At 36.1% G+C, this 17,627-nt stretch overlaps 1 protein-coding gene across 2 annotated transcripts in view; it reads right to left on the reverse strand.

Moving 5' to 3' along the window:
• Window positions 1-4,059: 4,059 nt before the first annotated feature.
• The window catches only part of LOC131193984 (ubiquinol-cytochrome-c reductase complex assembly factor 1), a 40,733-nt gene continuing 27,165 nt past the window's right edge, over window positions 4,060-17,627 (reverse strand). For both annotated transcript variants that reach the window (XM_058174490.1, XM_058174489.1), the window contains exons 8-10: window positions 12,949-13,026; window positions 7,322-7,435; window positions 4,060-6,220 (exon numbers count right to left, since the gene is read on the reverse strand). In XM_058174490.1, coding sequence (XP_058030473.1) covers window positions 6,086-6,220; window positions 7,322-7,435; window positions 12,949-13,026 — 327 coding nt within the window. In that variant the 3' untranslated portion in view covers window positions 4,060-6,085. The remainder of the gene's footprint in view (window positions 6,221-7,321; window positions 7,436-12,948; window positions 13,027-17,627) is intronic.

Raw genomic sequence — 17,627 nt, forward strand, 5'->3', positions numbered from 1 at the left:
CACAGTGGAAAATGGTGTGTGTGTGTGTGTGTGTGTGTGTGTGTGGAATACTTATTACTTCAGTTCCCGAAATTCATTGTTAAGGGCAACTTTTTAGAAGGAAGGTTTTTGGATTCTAATCTTGATTCCCAGTTAAAAGCAAGTAACCTCAGATCCAGAATTTACACTTAAGGCAACCTGACCAAGATAGATAGATAAATAAATGAATAGATAGATAATAGTTACACAGCTGGAACAGAGATGTAGAAAACGTGGCTTTAATTCAAACAATATCGAGCATTCCCACCCAAAAAATTACCACATAACAGCAACCCATTTCCTAGACCTAGGCTATTTCCAAGGTCTGTATTTTGTCATTTTATTCTGTTTTCTAAATGTCATCTGTTTAACCTAAGAAAAAGACTGCCACTCTCATTTTTTTCTAACCTGGCAATCCACTACCATTCACTGAGAACAAATGATGACCATATCACACTGGAATTTTTTAACAGTGTTTTTGATGTTGGTCACTTTAGTTGACAATAATCAGATTACGTTTGAGGTTTTCCTTATACATTACATTTTTGTCCTGGAGAACCGTAACAAACAAGAACCAACTTAAGGCAATTGTTTTGTGCAGTCACATGAAGAACTGAGCCGTTGGGATGGTAACCTACTTCCATTTATTAAAATTTGGAGGATTTTTCTGAGTAAGAGTAGAACTGTGATTTGGGTCTAATTAAAATTACTACTTTACTGGTACATATGTGAAACATTTAACTAGCAATCTAGAACTCTGGCCAAAAGAAGAATCCAGTTTTTAATGATACCGGGTTCAGAACTGATCATGAAATACTTTCTAGGGTTTATTTTGTTCAATGTATTCCATAACTCTGCCATCTAAACAGCTTAGTTTAGGATGCGTCAGGCACAAGGAACCAGAAACAACACAAGGAGTTAATCAGAATAATATATTGATTGCTACTCGCCCTCTGACAGGAATCTCACCAGACAAATGCACTCAGTACAGAAATTACTAAATAAACACTGAAAAGCTTTAGGGCAGATCACATTTCAGCTACTTCCTCCCGTCAATAATTCAAGGCTAGTTCCATTCCATTCCATTCCTCCCCTCAACTCAGCATTAGTATTTGGTTAGGCTCACATATCACTCAAAGCTATGATTATTTAACCATAGTTGACTAAATTAAGAGTTAGCTAGTTACTTCCCAGTACTTTGTTATGTGTAAAATAAACATGTTGCTCCATTCTAATATTTATCTACACTATCTTTCAATGTTACCTATGAAATGTGCTTGTTTAGCTTTTTTTGTGTTTACAAGAATCTTACATGTATGCTAAATTTTCTTAGTTTCTTAGAAATAGGTATATAAGCTAATACTGCACATATCTAGTGAAGTGCACTAGTTTTGATTAGCTGCAGGCAATATACATTGCCTGCTTAAGGAAATCAAAGATACCTGGAAACAAATGGGCCAAATATTAGTTATGGACCTGGAGGATCAAAGTTCAAGTCCACCCTGTTATAAAACCTTCTTGGGATCTTCTCAGCCCAGCCTACCTCATATAGTTGTACAGAAAACTTGGAGATAATGTTCCCTTGAACTCTTGGAGAATATTGACTAATATCATAAATCTAATTAGTTGTAATTTATCAGAGTCAGATTGGTAAAATGGTTAAGGCATCAGGCTAGAAACAGGGAGAATGGGAATTCTAGTCCTGCCTTAAGGACAAAGATAGCTGGGTGGTCTTGGGCCAGTTACTTTCTCTAGGAAAGAGGCAATGGCAAACCACTTCTGAAAAACCTTGCCAAGAAAACTGCAAGGACTCTTTCAGGGTGTCTGTGAGAATTGGACACAATTGAATAGAAGGGGAAATGGTTTTATCATATTATCAAAATGCTTAGTGTAGTTCTGCTTTCCAGTTTACTGAGGGTCTTGTGATTCAGATAGCCTGTGTTCATGGGTAATACTAATAGGCAAGGAAACTGAAATATGACCCATTTTTCCTTCTGTACCTATTAATTCAGCCAAGATATTTATGTGCAACTTTGTGAGCTTTATACAGATAGTCCTCAACTTAAAAGATTTTGTTTAGTGACTGCTCGAAAGTACAATGGCACTGAAAAAATAACTTGATTATTTTTCCCATTTATGACCATTGCAGCATCTCCATGGTCACATGATCAAAATTCAGATGCTTGGCAATTGACTCATATTTATGACAGTTGCAGTGTTCCATTGTCATGTGATCATTTTTTGCAACTGACAAGCAAAAAAAAAAAATGAAGTACTCAGATTCATTCAACAACTCTGTTACTAACACAACTGCAATGATTAACTTAACAATTGTTGCAAGAAAGATCATAAAATGGGGCAAAACTCACTTAACAACTCTCATGCTCAGCTGCAGAAATTTTGGGCTCCATTGTGGTTGTAAGTTGAGAACTACCAGTATTGTAAATTCCTCGACACACCAATGTAGAAAACATTGCATAGCAAACTTTGCACACTGCAATGTTGTTTTGCAAATCACTCTTTCCTTTTATTTACATTCCCTCTTATAACAATTAAGCTAAAAAGAATACTGTAGTGTGCTCTCTGTTCCCAATCTAAATCTGCTGGTAAGAGGGGTGGAATAGACGTTGCACAGTAAAAATTTCCATAAAAATATTACCAAAGTGACATTTTTCTAAGTTACTGATATCATATGTCATTGGCTTATCTCCCTCCCCTCCCCAGTCCTGGCATTGTCTTCCAGGAATCCTACTATACCTAAAAACACCCACAATAGTGGGATAACTTTCTGAAATTGTGACCAAGCCCTCTCCAGTTCTGGTTTTTAAAATTTCCCCTTAAGAAAAATATAGAAAGGTGGCAAAAGCCTCCAACATTTTAAACCTCTGTGTCTATCTTTAATACCAGGAAGGTGCTGTATAATTCCTGGTTCCCATGATCTTTGGTCATTTTTGGGACATCTAGCAAGCTGAAGAAACATGGATTGCTCTACTCTTCTTTCTGTAACACTCAAATATTTATTCACAATAAAATCCTTTTTGGCACTTATGTGAGCCTATTTATCCCTAAACCCTAAAGAACTTTGGCTCCTAAGTGCCACCAGATGGCAATATAACTACCTATATCCTTTTTTTTTTTTTTTTGGTTGAGCAGGAAAATTCTAAAATTGTTTTGGAGCTAAAGCACTTGTAATCAGACTATCCCAATCCATATAATAAGAGAGATACCATGTATATTCAATATAAAGCCAATCTACCATTTATATACAATATAAAGCCAAGCATTCAAAGTTCAGGAAATCTTGGGCTCTGTGTGGTCCCAGGAATAGGAAAGAAACTTCAAGATTTTTGGTTACAGATTCTACATACCTATTTTTTGTTGAACTTCTATCACACCTTTTGTCCAAGAGTTCAAGGCTGTATAGATTCCTTTTCCAAATTTTTCCCACTTCAATTCTGTGTAATAGACTAAGATAAGAGAGAGTTCCTGGCCCAAAGTCACCCACTGAGTTTCCATGATGGTGGACTTGAATTTGAATTTTCTATGTCCTAGTGCAACATTTTAAATTACTACACTTAACTGTTCCAATAATAAATTGTTCCAACGCTAGTGCCTCTCAAGCCACTTCAATGTTGACTGGCACCAGCTAAAGTAGTCAACTCTATACACAGAAAGGGAAATATTTTAATTAATATCCACATTAAGAATTAATGCATTCAATTTGTTCATTTTTTCTGTGAATTCACAGAGCAACAAGAGACACAGTAAATTTATTTTGGTTCTTCATTTATATTAAAAGTAATAATCAGCTGATTCTTACATAGCTAAGCCTTGTTTTATAAATATAATACAGCCATAATAAATTGCAAGGTATTACTCTCACAAATACTTTGCATAGTATTTCATATCTAAGCTGTATAGCACAGCTTGCAACAAAGGCATCTTAAATAAACTGAGGAAAAAGTGCTTGATTTGTAATGTTTTTAGAAGGTAACACATCATTTTATTATAGATTTAGCTGAGTAAGCTTTATTTAGAAAAAAATAATTTAAATGCTTGGGGTTGCATTTAACAGATTTAGTTTTTGGACAGAAAGGAAATTGACCAATACAACAATAGAGCAACTAGAACGGCATATTTGCCCATTCAGTGTAGACAGTTTTGCAAATGGATTTATCTTCCTTTCCATTCAAATGGTTAATATAATTGTTTACCTTCATTAACAGATACATTAGTGAAAACTCAACCTTTTCCAAAGACGTTCCAATAATACGTGTTATAGGAGCAGATTATGCATTTGAATTGAGTTACAGATATTGGCTCTTTAGTAGAATTTCCATTAATTTTCTTTTCTCAAATAAAGCTTCTTCTGTATTGGCTTTTTACATGATCATCCAGAGCAAAATATATGCAATAACCCAGTAACAGCATTGCATGCTGGAAAATTGTACTTTGAACTCCTTAAACTTCTGGAAAGAATTGGTCATTTTCAAAAGTCTTGCCCCACAGTTCATGTAGAAAAGTACAATAGCAGCTCAAGAGCTTTTGGGGAATATATAAGAGCAGAAGGGCATTGGCAGAACCTTGATCACATATTACACAATCATAATGCGTATATACATCACGCTATAAAACGTCTGGAATGAAGCACTGCTAAATGTAAAACAGACAACTATATTTTAGTACATTTAGTTGAGTCAGACTCTAAATTTGTAGAGAATATATCTCCCAACTTTTCAAGTAAAGTAAAACAAAACGCAAAAGGTGAAACAGGAGGATATTTAGTGCTGCCCATGACAAGAACAAAAACAAAAAACAAATTTCTCTTCTAAAAAGGAATAATGTGTCAACTTGCTTTATATGAACAATTCAGGATAATTTCTAAATGAAGATACCATTTGATAAGCAGCAGAGAAAAAAAGCCTTTGAGTTGTCTTAATAATACCAAACAATGGACCTTGATAAGTAGATGATAAAATTAAGAGTTGCATTGAACATACAGGTATTTTAAAATTGCAAATTACATCCGCTAGAAGAAAAATCTGATCATTATATGGGGCTAAATTAATTTGGCCTTTTCTTCTCCTCCTACAAGCCCTAGAACAGGGGTCTCCAATCTTGGTCTCTTTAAGAGTTGTGGACTTCAACTCCAAGAGTTCCTCAGCCAGCTTTGCTGAGGAAGTCCACAAGTCTTAAAGGGACCAAGGTTGGGGACCCCTGCCCTAGAACAATCATCCTTTGAAGGTATCAGTAGGTGAAATTTCAATAGGGATAACTCTTTCAAAGGAAATATTAGCTTCAACAAATCAGCTTTCTCCAAAATCAGAAGGGGGAGGAAAGATATAGATTCCACTTCCCAGACATCAGATCAAGCCAAGCTGATTTTATTTGCATTTCTAAAAAACATTCAAGTCATTTATAAATGCTCTTTTAATAATTACCTCCAGACTGGTTGTGAAAGTTATGACTTCTACAAAGTCATTAAAATGTTCTATTCTTGAATTGTAAAGTAAGAAAGTGTTCCCCATTCTATATATTACCTTGAATATGATCTGAGATGGGAAATTGCAAGCAATCCTTGATTGAAATTTTATTTCAATCCTTGCAATTTCCAAGATAACATTTGCCTACAGACAGATAATATTTATACAAAAATAAAGTACAAATTTTGCATCTTTTTCATGCTTTGCAAAAAGAGAATCATAGTATTTGGGCAACTGATCCTTGTCTTTCCTGATGAAAACATTTTGCTCCTCATGTAGATAGGCTATTTTCCCCACAAAAAGTTAAATTTCTGAGTTGCCAGGATCTGGGGATAATATAATTGTAAAAGTCTCCACAAATAAATAGTAGCAACTATTTATGTATATACTACTAAAAAATACCATGGTATTCAGATTAGAATGTATAATTACAAAAGAACAAACTCTTAATCACTTTTTAACATAGCAATACAGCATTTATTATGCTTTTTCCTAACAATTCCAGGTTTCTGCTTCCAGAAATTGTTCCAAGTATAAAGATAATATACACAACAGTAAACATTTTCAAGTTGGTTGGCAAGGATTCAAAGTCCTTCATCATTATATACTGGAGAAACAGGCTTTACAATACTTTGTGGATTAGGTTCCATTAGGGGGCGCCAAGTCACTTCCCCAGACAGCAGCAGGTCTTCTCCTGACATAGCATCCAGATGCTGCACCTGATAATCACAGCAAAATAGTGCAAGTTATTTACAGATTTGTGAGACGGGGGATTTCTTCCTTCAGGATACTGATGGAAGGAAGATGGGGCCATTATTTGTTTAATGAGTGCTCTAAAAAGAAAGAATAGGGTCTCTTTGTTATTAAGAATATTCAAATGCAATTTATGTTAATGTGGTCAATGTGGTTTTGACTGGTTGCTCTACTGAAATACCCTAGTTTTGTTATCATAGTACAATTCCAGAAGGTCTCTTGATTATCAGTAGAAGCTCTTAGGGGTAGAGTCTGAAACCTCCCCTGTAAAAGTGCTTTTCTTTATATTTTTTGAGCCATTTCCCAGCATACAGGGATTTCAATCTCCAGTTATTTATTTATTTATTTATTTATTTACTAGTTTAATGTACAGCCAGCCTTTCTATCAACAAATAGCATACAAATGGCTTGCTGATACTAAATAAATACAAAATAGCTAATAATATATTAAAATAACCAACTATGTACATTAACCATCATTAAAACACAATTGGAAATGTATTGTTAAAATAACACCCATTTAGCTTCAGAGGTGCTTCACAACATATGGGAATATGAACACCTAAGTTTCATTAAAGCAGCTGCATCTCTTTCAAAGACTACATTGCAGTAGAAGAAAGCTCCTCAAAGCAGCTGTGCAATACTGGAAACAGATGTAAATATCTTGATAAGCTGCAGATGTGGATTGCTGAGAAACACCAAGCTCCTAAATAGCTCTTCCCAGTAACAATTCCCAATTAATAGAATTCCATTAATTTACGCATTAAATGTGTGTTTGAATAAAAACTTTTCTGCCTGCCAGAATATAGCAGAAAGGCAGCTAACATGATTTCCCTTGGGTGTGAGATGTCAAGAACTTTACAGATAGAGGAAAAAAACTAATTTCTGAAAATTGCTGTAAGAAGCAGAATGACCGGAATCAAAGCGCGCATTTTAGAGACACAATATTATGGAAAACCCTGAAGTTTAGTTACCAAAAGGAAAATCTAGAGAACTTAGCTTCTCACCTAACATGGTTTTTTTTTTGCCACAAAATACTAAAGGAACCCTTATTCTATGCTGCTTACCTGCTTGCGCACATATTCTACCATCATTGCCAGCTGCCTAGGATCGCTGCAATGTGTTTCGAACAGATTTCTCCAGATAGCTGCTGCAAGTACATGATCATCTGAGAGTATACCCTAAAATACATTTTTAAAGAAGCTGCTCAGATTTTCTTTAAAAAGCTGTTAGGACTTTACAGCAAAGGGGTAACTTATGATTTACCAGAGGATTGTTGTAAAGAAGAAATGACAGACAGAAAGAACAAACAAGCAAAACAGCAACATAGCAAGGTTCAGGCCATGCCAATCTTTTTTTGTAGCCAACTCATGAAATGGATGGTTGGCATGCTAGTGACAGTGGGAAATATGCTGTCTCAAACAGATTGGCTAGGGGGAAATTGGACAAGACTTTCATAAAAGCCTTCAACAACTCTATTAAAAATTGTGGGCCTCTTACAGCAGAAAGTAAACATCTTGCAAACTGAGTCACTGAGATTACTTTCCCCTTGCTTTTTTGTTTTAGATTTTTTAAATCCTATTTTTATTACTTTTTAAACAAATAACTCAAGGCAGTGAACAGACCTAACATTCCTTTCTTCTATTTTTGCCCCAGCAACCCTGTGAGATGGATTGGGCTGACAAAGGGAGACTGGCCCAAAGTCACCCACCTTGTTTGCATGCCTAAGGCAGGACTAGATCTCCCGGTTTCCTGGTTTTTAGTCTGCTGCCTTAACCAACAGTCCATCTCAACGTTATAGAGGATGAAGGATTTATAATAAACCTGTTGTAGACTTGCCATGCTTGAGCTATCTGATCATGCTTCACTTCTTACCTTCTCCTAGCTATTTTTTTATACATGACTGCTAAATAGAAAGGTTATTACTACCCTGTTCATTTTCACCTTTGTAAGGAAGACCAGCAATGGGTCTTCTTCTGTCACAGTGTGCACTACTTCCCAGAAGAAATTGCCAAATCAGCCTTTTTGAAAAGGATAAATCCTAGTGAAAAATATTGTTCTTTACATTTTTATTTATTAGATTACTAAGACACATGTAAGATGACTCAAAGCAGTATACTAGAATTACATAACCAGATAACACACCAGGTACTCACAAAATTGCAGGTCTTCGATAAGGGGACCTGGAGCAGGTTGACCATGTCCAAGAGGGGCCTTATGAATGACTATCAACATCTTAAAATTCACTGGGAAGCCAAACAGCAGCTGCTGCAGCTTGCCCAGTAGAAATATGACAATAATGTACCACAATCACTTAATTATTTGCAGATTCAGGACTACTTGAAGCTTTTGAACAGTATTCAAGGGTAGCCCCATATAAAATGCATTGCAATAGTCCAAAGAAGAGGAGACTAAAATATGGATAACCATAGTAATGTTCTTAAAACCTATTTGGTAAAGCTAGACAATCCTCAAGAGTGGATCCCTGAACCCATAGCTAATTTAACATAACATAACATCAGAGTTGGAAGGGACCTTGGAGGCCTTCTAGTCCAACCCCCTGCCCAGGCAGGAAACCCTACACCATCTCAGTCAGATGGTTATCCAACATTTTCTTAAAAATTTCCAGTGTTGGAGCATTCACAACTTCTGAAGGCAAGTTGTTCCACTTATTAATTGTTCTAACTGTCAGGAAATTTCTCCTTAGTTCTAAGTTGCTTCTTTCCTTGATCAGTTTCCACCCATTGCTTCTTGTTCTACCCTCAGGTGCTCTGGAGAACAGCCCGACTCCCACTTCTCTGTGGCAGCCCCTGAGATATTGGAACACTGCTATCATGTCTCCCCTGGTCCTTCTTTTTGTTAAACTAGACATACCCAGTTCCTGCAACCGTTCTTCATATGTTTTATCCTCCAGTCCCTAATCATCTTTGTTGCTCTTCTCTGCACTCTTTCTAGAGTCTCAACATCTTTTTACATCGTGGCGACCAAAACTGGATGCAATATTCCAAGTGTGGCCTTACCAAGGCATTATAAAGTGGTACTAGCACTTCACGTGATCTTGATTCTATCCTCTGTTTATGCAGCCCAGAACTGTGTTGGCTTTTTAACAGCTGCTGCACACTGCTGGCTCATATCTAGATGGTTATCCACTAGGACTCCAAGATCCCTCTCACAGGTACTACTATTGAGCAAGGTACCACATATACGGTACTGGTGCATTTTGTTTTTGGCCTAAATGTAGAACCTTACTTTTTCACTGTTGAATTTCATTTTGTTAGATAGCGCCCAATGTTCAAGTCTGTCAAGATCTTTCTGTAACTTGAGCCTATCTTCTGGAGTGTTGGCTATTCCTGCCAGCTTGGTGTCATCTGCAAATTTGATGAGTTCCCCATCTATCCCTCGTCCAAGTCATTGATGAAGATGTTGAAGAGTACTGGGCCTAAAACAGAGCCTTGGGGTACTCCACTGCATACTTCCTCCATGTGGATGTAGTTCCGTTGAGGACTACACGTTGAGTGCGGTTGGTCAGCCAGTTACGAATCCATCTGGTGGTGGTGCTGTCTAACCCACATTTTTCTACTTTATCTAGTAGTAGGTTATGGTCTACTTTATCAAATGCTTTACTGAAGTCCAAGTAAATTATATCAACAGCATTCCTCTGGTCTACTAATTTTGTCATTTTGTCAAAGAATGCGATAAGATTAGTCTGGCATGATCTGTTTTGACAAACCCATGTTGGCTTTTGGTTATTACTTTGTTTGCTTCTAGGTGTTCGTGATTCGTTTGATTATCTTTTCCAGAATCTTCCCGGTATTGAGGTCAGACTGATAGGTCTGTAGTTTCCTGGATCTGTTTTTTTCCTTTTTGAAGATGGGAACTACATCAGCTCTTTTCCAGTCCTCTGGCAGCTCCTGTGCTCCAGGATCTTTGAAAGATATAGTTCAGTGGTTCTGAGATCACGCCTGCCAGTTCCTTCAGAACCTTGGGGTGTAATCCATCCGGTCCTGGTGATTTGAACACGTCTAGGTAGACAGGTGTTCACTTACCATTTTCTTCCCTATTTTAACTTGTGTTTCTAATCTGTTTTTGTAGTGCTGTTTTTGATAGGTTGGATTGTTTTTCCTTTTGTGTAAAGACAGATGCAAAATATGAGTTAAGTAGATCTGCTTTCTCCTGTTGCTTGTCATCTTCTTGCCACTTTCTCCCAGCAATGGGCCAATTGTTTCCTTGACTTTTTCTTGTTTTTAACATGTTGGAAGAAGCTTTTTATTATTTTTACTTTTGTCGCTAGCCTTTGTTCATTGTGAGCCTTAGCTTTCCTCACTTCATCTTTACAGGCTCGGCTATTTGCTGATATTCTGCCTTAGTTATTTGCCCTCTTTCCACTTTTTATATTTGTCCTTTTGTCTTTCAATTTGTCAGATAGTTCTTTATGCATCCATGCTGGTTTCTTTTGTGATCTACTATTTTCTTCTTCATTGGTATTGTGTTAGACTGTGCTTTTATAATCTCACTTTTCAAAATTTCCCAAGCTTCTTGAGTTGTTTTCCCCTGAGGATTCTCATCCATTGAATCCTTCTCAAGATCTCTCTAAGTTTATTGAAATTAGCTCTTAAAGTCCAAGACTCTAGTTTGACTTTGTTCTACTACTTGTATTTGCTTAATGTTGAATTCCAATATTGCGTGGTCACTTGCCCCAAGGTTCCTGTAGCTTCAACACCTTCTATCATTTCATCTCTGTTAGTGAGAATTAAGTCCAATATGGCTGATCCCTTGTCGCCTTCTCTATTTTTGGGAAACAAAGTTGTCTGCTAGGTTTGTTAGGAACCTGTTGGATCTTCCACTTGGTGCAGAGTTTGTTTCCCAGTTGATGTCAGGGTAGTTAAAATCCCCATTACTACTGTGATGTGCTTCCTACATACCTTAGTTAGCTGACTAGCAAAAGTTCATCTACTTCCTCTGTTTGGTTGGGTGGCCTATAGTATAGACCTATGGCAATATCGTTTTCACCCTTTTATATTGACCCAAATACATTCAAGATGATTTTCATCATTGTTGTGCTCTATTTCTGTAGAGATGTAGTTATTTCTTATATATAGTGCAACTCCACCTCCTCTTTTATTTGGTCTATTTCTTTTAAATAATTTATATCCTCTAGCTGTATGTTCCATTTGTCAGTTTCATCCCACCAAGTTTCCGTAATGGCAACAATATCATATCTACCCTCATTTACTTGGATTTCTAATTCACCCTGTTTATTCCTCATACTCTGTGCATTGGTGTATAGACATTTGAGTCCATTTGGATTGATCTTGTGTTTACTGTCTACATAACCTGTGTTGACTGCCCCTACTTTCATGCCACCTGTTGGTTTAGTGCACATGGTATGGCACTCACTGTTAAATGCTTGGTTTTGCTTGATAGCATGGTTGATAGTCTTACCCATACAGACATCTATGTTACATGCACTGATAACCCTTTTAGTTTTCGATTGCTGGGGACAGAAATTTTCTATATCAGTTAATTCTCTGTCCCCACTGTTCAGTTTAAATGTTTATCCAGAAAATCTGTGAATGTATTGCTAAGTAACTCAGTCCCTTTCTTTGATGGATGCAATCCATCTCTTTTGTACAATTTTTCGTTGGACCAGTTGCAGACATCATGACTAATAAAACCAAAGCCTTCCCTTTTACACCACTCCTTTAGCCACACATTAAACTCCACTACACGCTGGCCTTTACCTTTTTGTTCCTTATGTACTGGTAAAACCTCTGAAAAGTTAAGCCTACAACCTATGCTATTAAGTTCATACCCTAAGCTCTGGAAATCATTCTGCACAGAAAGCACATCCTTTTGGGACAGATCATTTGTGCCAAGGTGTATAATAGCATCAACATCAGAATCCTTACTGGCATTCTTGACTATTTGTTTTAGTATGGTCAAGTCTACCCCTCTAACAACCTCTAAGCACTTCAACAGAAGCCCTTATTTGCTTTACTAAACAGAATAAAGATTATTTTAAAAACATTTAAAAGGAAAACAAAATAAAAAGGACAATAGGACCTGTAGTACCTGTAGACAACAATATAGTTTTTAAATACAACATTAGAGCTTGACTACTTTATGTAAAATAATATTGTGTGCTAACAGCTATAGACAGGACTGCAGAATGTGTAATCAATCTGTGGCTAGAAAAAAGTAAGACACAAGAGGATCCAGGTAGCAGATTCAACATTATAATGGGTTATTCAGGAGCATGTATTAAAACAAATACAATTCAACAGAGAGCAAAAAAGTTAAATCTCAAGCAAAATACAGACTCTTATGAACAATTTGATATTAGCTTCCCAAAGAGAGGCTATAGATAGAAGACAGAGTGGGGTCCTCTTCACTGGATGTTCAAGTAGAGACTAGACAGGGATCCATCATGGATATTTTATTTTGGATTTCTCTAATACAAGGGGTTGAGTTTTATGACCTTTTCAATTTTGTAATCTATGATGGTTTTCCAGTGGCCACAGCACATTCCCTTAGCGTCATTCACCTTTCACCATTAGCAGAAATTGAATATTAGGAAACATTAACAAATATTCAGGGCATTTGATCCCACAATAAGGCTAACTCATGTTAATAGAAATAGATATTTTGTTTCAGTTCTATGCATATTCAACTTTAATGTAACTGTTACCATTACCTCATCATATCCAAAAATAGATGCATAGAAAACTTCTGTCAAGGTTCTCAGACTTCTTCTTAGGATAAGAGAATTAACCTGAAAGATAAAAGCAATGTGTTCTCTGACTTAGAAGTAGGACTAGTATTAGAGGCAAAAACAGCCAAGAAGACTACAGTCTCTTACCTACTTGCTTGCTTTAGATAGCACAGAACATAAAATTATATAAAATGAAAGACTTCTGATGTATAGAAGAGAAGAATGCTTGTACAGATACTGAGCTTACTATAGGTTTGCAATGTATGGACAGTAAGCCATCTTATTAAACAAAAAGCAATGTGGCAGCTAACCACAATTGTTCTTTAAAGGCATGTTCAAGACATTGTTTTTTTCTCAAGAGAATATGCTTCTGAATAAACCGTATTTCTAGCAGGTGGAGCAGCTCTCTTGTAACACACCCATAATAAATTATCCTGTCATTTTTAAAACAAATTCTATGAATTATAATATATTGGATGCATTTTTATTATGCAATAAAAATGTTACCATAAGGATTATTTAACACATAAGACAAATATTACAAGAGGCAAAGAAAATAATCGCACTTTACACCGTATCCCTTGGATAGCAGTTTTAAAACAAAAAAGGGGGGCACCTTTAAAAAGAATTATTGAGATAACAAAGTTAAGTAAGCATGCCAATAAATAAAAGGATGAGTCTTTTACTGAGAAGGGGGAGTGTACCCTGGATAACAGCACAATTTTAAGGGGGCTATCCTCATATGGAGAAACTCTATGGCTAACTCCAGAGACACAGGACTTCATTAAAGAAAATAAACTTAGAGAGGACTCTTTGAACAATCTGTCTCAATCCTATCTTCCCAGAACTGCACAAATCTCAATATCTAGCTTTCAACAATAATTACATCTTAAATTACAATCCTGTTGCAAATGTTATGAATAGTGGAATACTTATAATTGCTGATAGCTACATCTTATTCTCCTGCAAAATAAGCCCCGCACAGATCTGTGAAGACCACAACTTGGACTGGAATTACTTTCATACTGGCTTTTGATCAGAGTAAGTTAGGAATCTTAGGAGAAAACAGGCAATCATTCTAGAAGCCTAGAAATGTTCTAAAGGCTTCAGATTAAGGGCTGTGCCCCAAATCCCACAAAAATATAAATTAAGCACAGATGCATTAAAGGTCACTGAAATCTATGGCTCAAGATTATTTTCAGAAGGTATACAGTGCAATTTTAGATACAACTAAGCTCAAATGAGTCCAACAGTGTTTAACTTCCAGATAAATATACATAGCTTAGAGCTTAAAAATTGTTCCCAGATTGTCAGAACTAAGGAGTTAAAAGATACTCATTCAAAATGTGCTAAGATTCTTAGTTTCATATATAACATAGGAAAGCTATCTTTGAAAAAAATCCTTCATTGTACTCAGAGATAACATTTAAACTATGATTAATACATGGAGGAAGAAACACTGGGTGTACATGCTTTCTGCTTTTTCATACAGCACAGCCCCAAGAAGACTTTATTTCAGACTAACATTCTGATGCAAATCATGATTAGCTCTATTATGATTACAACGAGTAAGGTTCAAATCCATATATGAAAATGGTCTATTTCAAAGTAATAATAATTGCAACTAATCACAGCGCACTGCCATTTGGATGTTATGCTGAACTATAGTTAATCAAAAACAAAAGCAAAATGTCTTCTTGTAGCCAAAGGGAGGAAAGGAAGGGAATGCATATATACCTAAGGCCCCTTTCATTTTTCTTGTTACAATCAGCAATTGGTAATACAGTAATGACTAATTTGAACATTTCAGTGTTTTCATCCAACATATTATAAAGAGATAAATACACATGATTGTTAATTATCCTTCTTTTCCCCCAATCCATTAGTAATTTCTGCCGCATTTCTTGTTATTTTTATACATGCGGATTTCTGGACTGTGTTTTTTTTTTAAATGGACATTTTAATTATCCATAAAAAACAGCATATAAGTTACAGGATTTTTAACTTTTCCCACATCTTTCAAAAGTAGAAGAAGAGAATTCTGCTTCTTCAAGGGTTTCTTTTACACAAGGAATGCCTGCCACAAAACAGTTAACTGTTAAATATTTTCTTGCCAATATTTTAAGAGTGCAAAAGATTCCAAATTGCTGGTAAAATAAACAATGCCAGACTGAGAAAACTCCTGGCTGCCATGCTCCTTGATATTAACAAGAGTTTCTTTATTGCTGTAACCTTTCTGAAGTGAATAAAAATTATTTCTTTGCCCTAGTTCTGCCCTCAAGTAAAAGGAAAAAAGTGAACCACAAAATGTTACAGAGTAAGTTGACCAGAATCCTGGAGAATTCCAGTCTTCAACATTTATTTATATATTATTATATAAATAGATTGCTCCTCAGTTGTAGCAGTCAAATGGTTCATCAATACCACCAGTACTATCTTTGCTAACTCTTAAGAAGTTTGCGCATTTCTAATGACAGATACATACAAGGGATACTTTATGGCAAAGTTTTCATCCAATGTCTTCTGGAATCAGGCAAATATTTTTCTTTCTAATATTAGGGAGAGGGGGCCACTTATTAATTGACACAACTTGAAACATTATTGGGATATAACCAGTCTTAAAGGTTTTTTATGGATTTTCTAACCTTGTACATTTGGAACACAATTCAGTACTTTTGATTTCAATTAAGGAGATTGAAAAGAAAGAGCCTGTTTCTATAAATCAATCGATTAGCAAGATTCTCAATGAGATAAACTGAAAACTACCATTTTTTTCCTGAGGGAAACTTTTGATAAGAGGTGAGGTCTTGCATAAAGCTGAAAGAATTGATATCATTATAATATATGCTCAAAATGTAGGCACCGCCACCCTGCATTTCATAAACAAGAATGGTATCAGAGCAATGCTGAAGAAAAGGACATAAAACTGGTATGGATCACTTTGACTTCAATTGGGTATTGACTAACAAAATATGGGAGTACACATTAGTTAAAGAAAGGAATATAAGGCAATATTCTTTTAACGACAGAGACGGGAAGACCATTTAGAATTTAGAAACAAAGAAGCATTCATTTTACCAAATTTCAAAATCAAATGGTGACTACTGTATTACTCTTTTTGGGTATAGCATATATTTGGAATAAAACTTAGTCAGAAATGAGTGCCAGGATGGTCTTTCAATAGACTTTAGTCCTCTTTATATCTTGGTGAAGAGAACAGATGAGAATATCAGTATTTGAAACTGGACTGTAAGAAAAAGTTCGGGTTTGTAAAAGTTCTACTGTACTGTTTACCTTTCTGCTTATTAGCATGTCTACCAAAAGCTCTACCTGAACACCTTTCTTATCAATGGGCTACTTTTAGATTCTCCTGCTGTTAATGCTAGGAGCTTTCAGTTCCCATGTCTTTAGAGTGGAGTCTCGAATGGTTTAGGAATTCACAACATTCATGGATTTGTCTTAAATGACTAGTCTTCACTTTGAAATAGATGGGTTTGTAATTTGAAAGTGGACATCATGATTACTCCTTGGTCATAGCCAGACCACACTCTGATGAGTTTATAATTCATTGGCACCGTACCACTGCACTTGATCCATACCTAATCTGTTGCTCTAAGGGATTTTCTCAGCAATTTTATAGTCTCAGCAACTGGTCAGTCTCTGGAATTCAGAGAAAAAGGATATTCAATGTGATTGCCCTGAAACAGCCTCTTTCCACATCTTGAGCCTGGACACCCTTGAACACCCTGGGACACTGAGAAATTCCAGAAGGTAAACCAGCAGAAATAAAACCTATAGTGCCAATGTCAATACGATGAGGAGTGAATACTTTATTTATGGGGCTTTTAGACTTCAATTGGGTATTGACTAACAAAATATGGGAGTACACATTAGTTAAAGAAAGGAATATAAGGCAATATTCTTTTAACGACAGAGACGGGAAGACCATTTAGAATTTAGAAACAAAGAAGCATTCATTTTACCAAATTTCAAAATTAAATGGTGACTACCGTATTACTCTTTTTGGGTATAGCATATATTTGGAATAAAACTTAGTCAGAAATGAGTGCCAGGATGGTCTTTCAATAGACTTTAGTCCTCTTTATATCTTGGTGAAGAGAACAGATGAGAATATCAGTATTTGAAACTGGACTGTAAGAAAAAGTTCGGGTTTGTAAAAGTTCTACTGTACTGTTTACCTTTCTGCTTATTAGCATGTCTACCAAAAGCTCTACCTGAACACCTTTCTTATCAATGGGCTACTTTTAGATTCTCCTGCTGTTAATGCTAGGACCTTTCAGTTCCCATGTCTTTAGAGTGGAGTCTGGAATGGTTTAGGAATTCACAACATTCATGGATTTGTCTTAAATGACTAGTCTTCACTTTAAAATAGATGGGTTTGTAATTTGAAAGTGGACATCATGATTACTCCTTGGTCATAGCCAGACCACACTCTGATGAGTTTATAATTCATTGGCACCGTACCACTGCACTTGATCCATACCTAATCTGTTGCTCTAAGGGATTTTCTCAGCAATTTTATAGTCTCAGCAACTGGTCAGTCTCTGGAATTCAGAGAAAAAGGATATTCAATGTGATTGCCCTGAAACAGCCTCTTTCCACATCTTGAGCCTGGACACCCTTGAACACCCTGGGACACT

This window comes from Ahaetulla prasina, chromosome 3 (assembly GCF_028640845.1).
Source record: "Ahaetulla prasina isolate Xishuangbanna chromosome 3, ASM2864084v1, whole genome shotgun sequence".
In the NCBI taxonomy this organism is placed as follows: domain Eukaryota; kingdom Metazoa; phylum Chordata; class Lepidosauria; order Squamata; family Colubridae; genus Ahaetulla; species Ahaetulla prasina.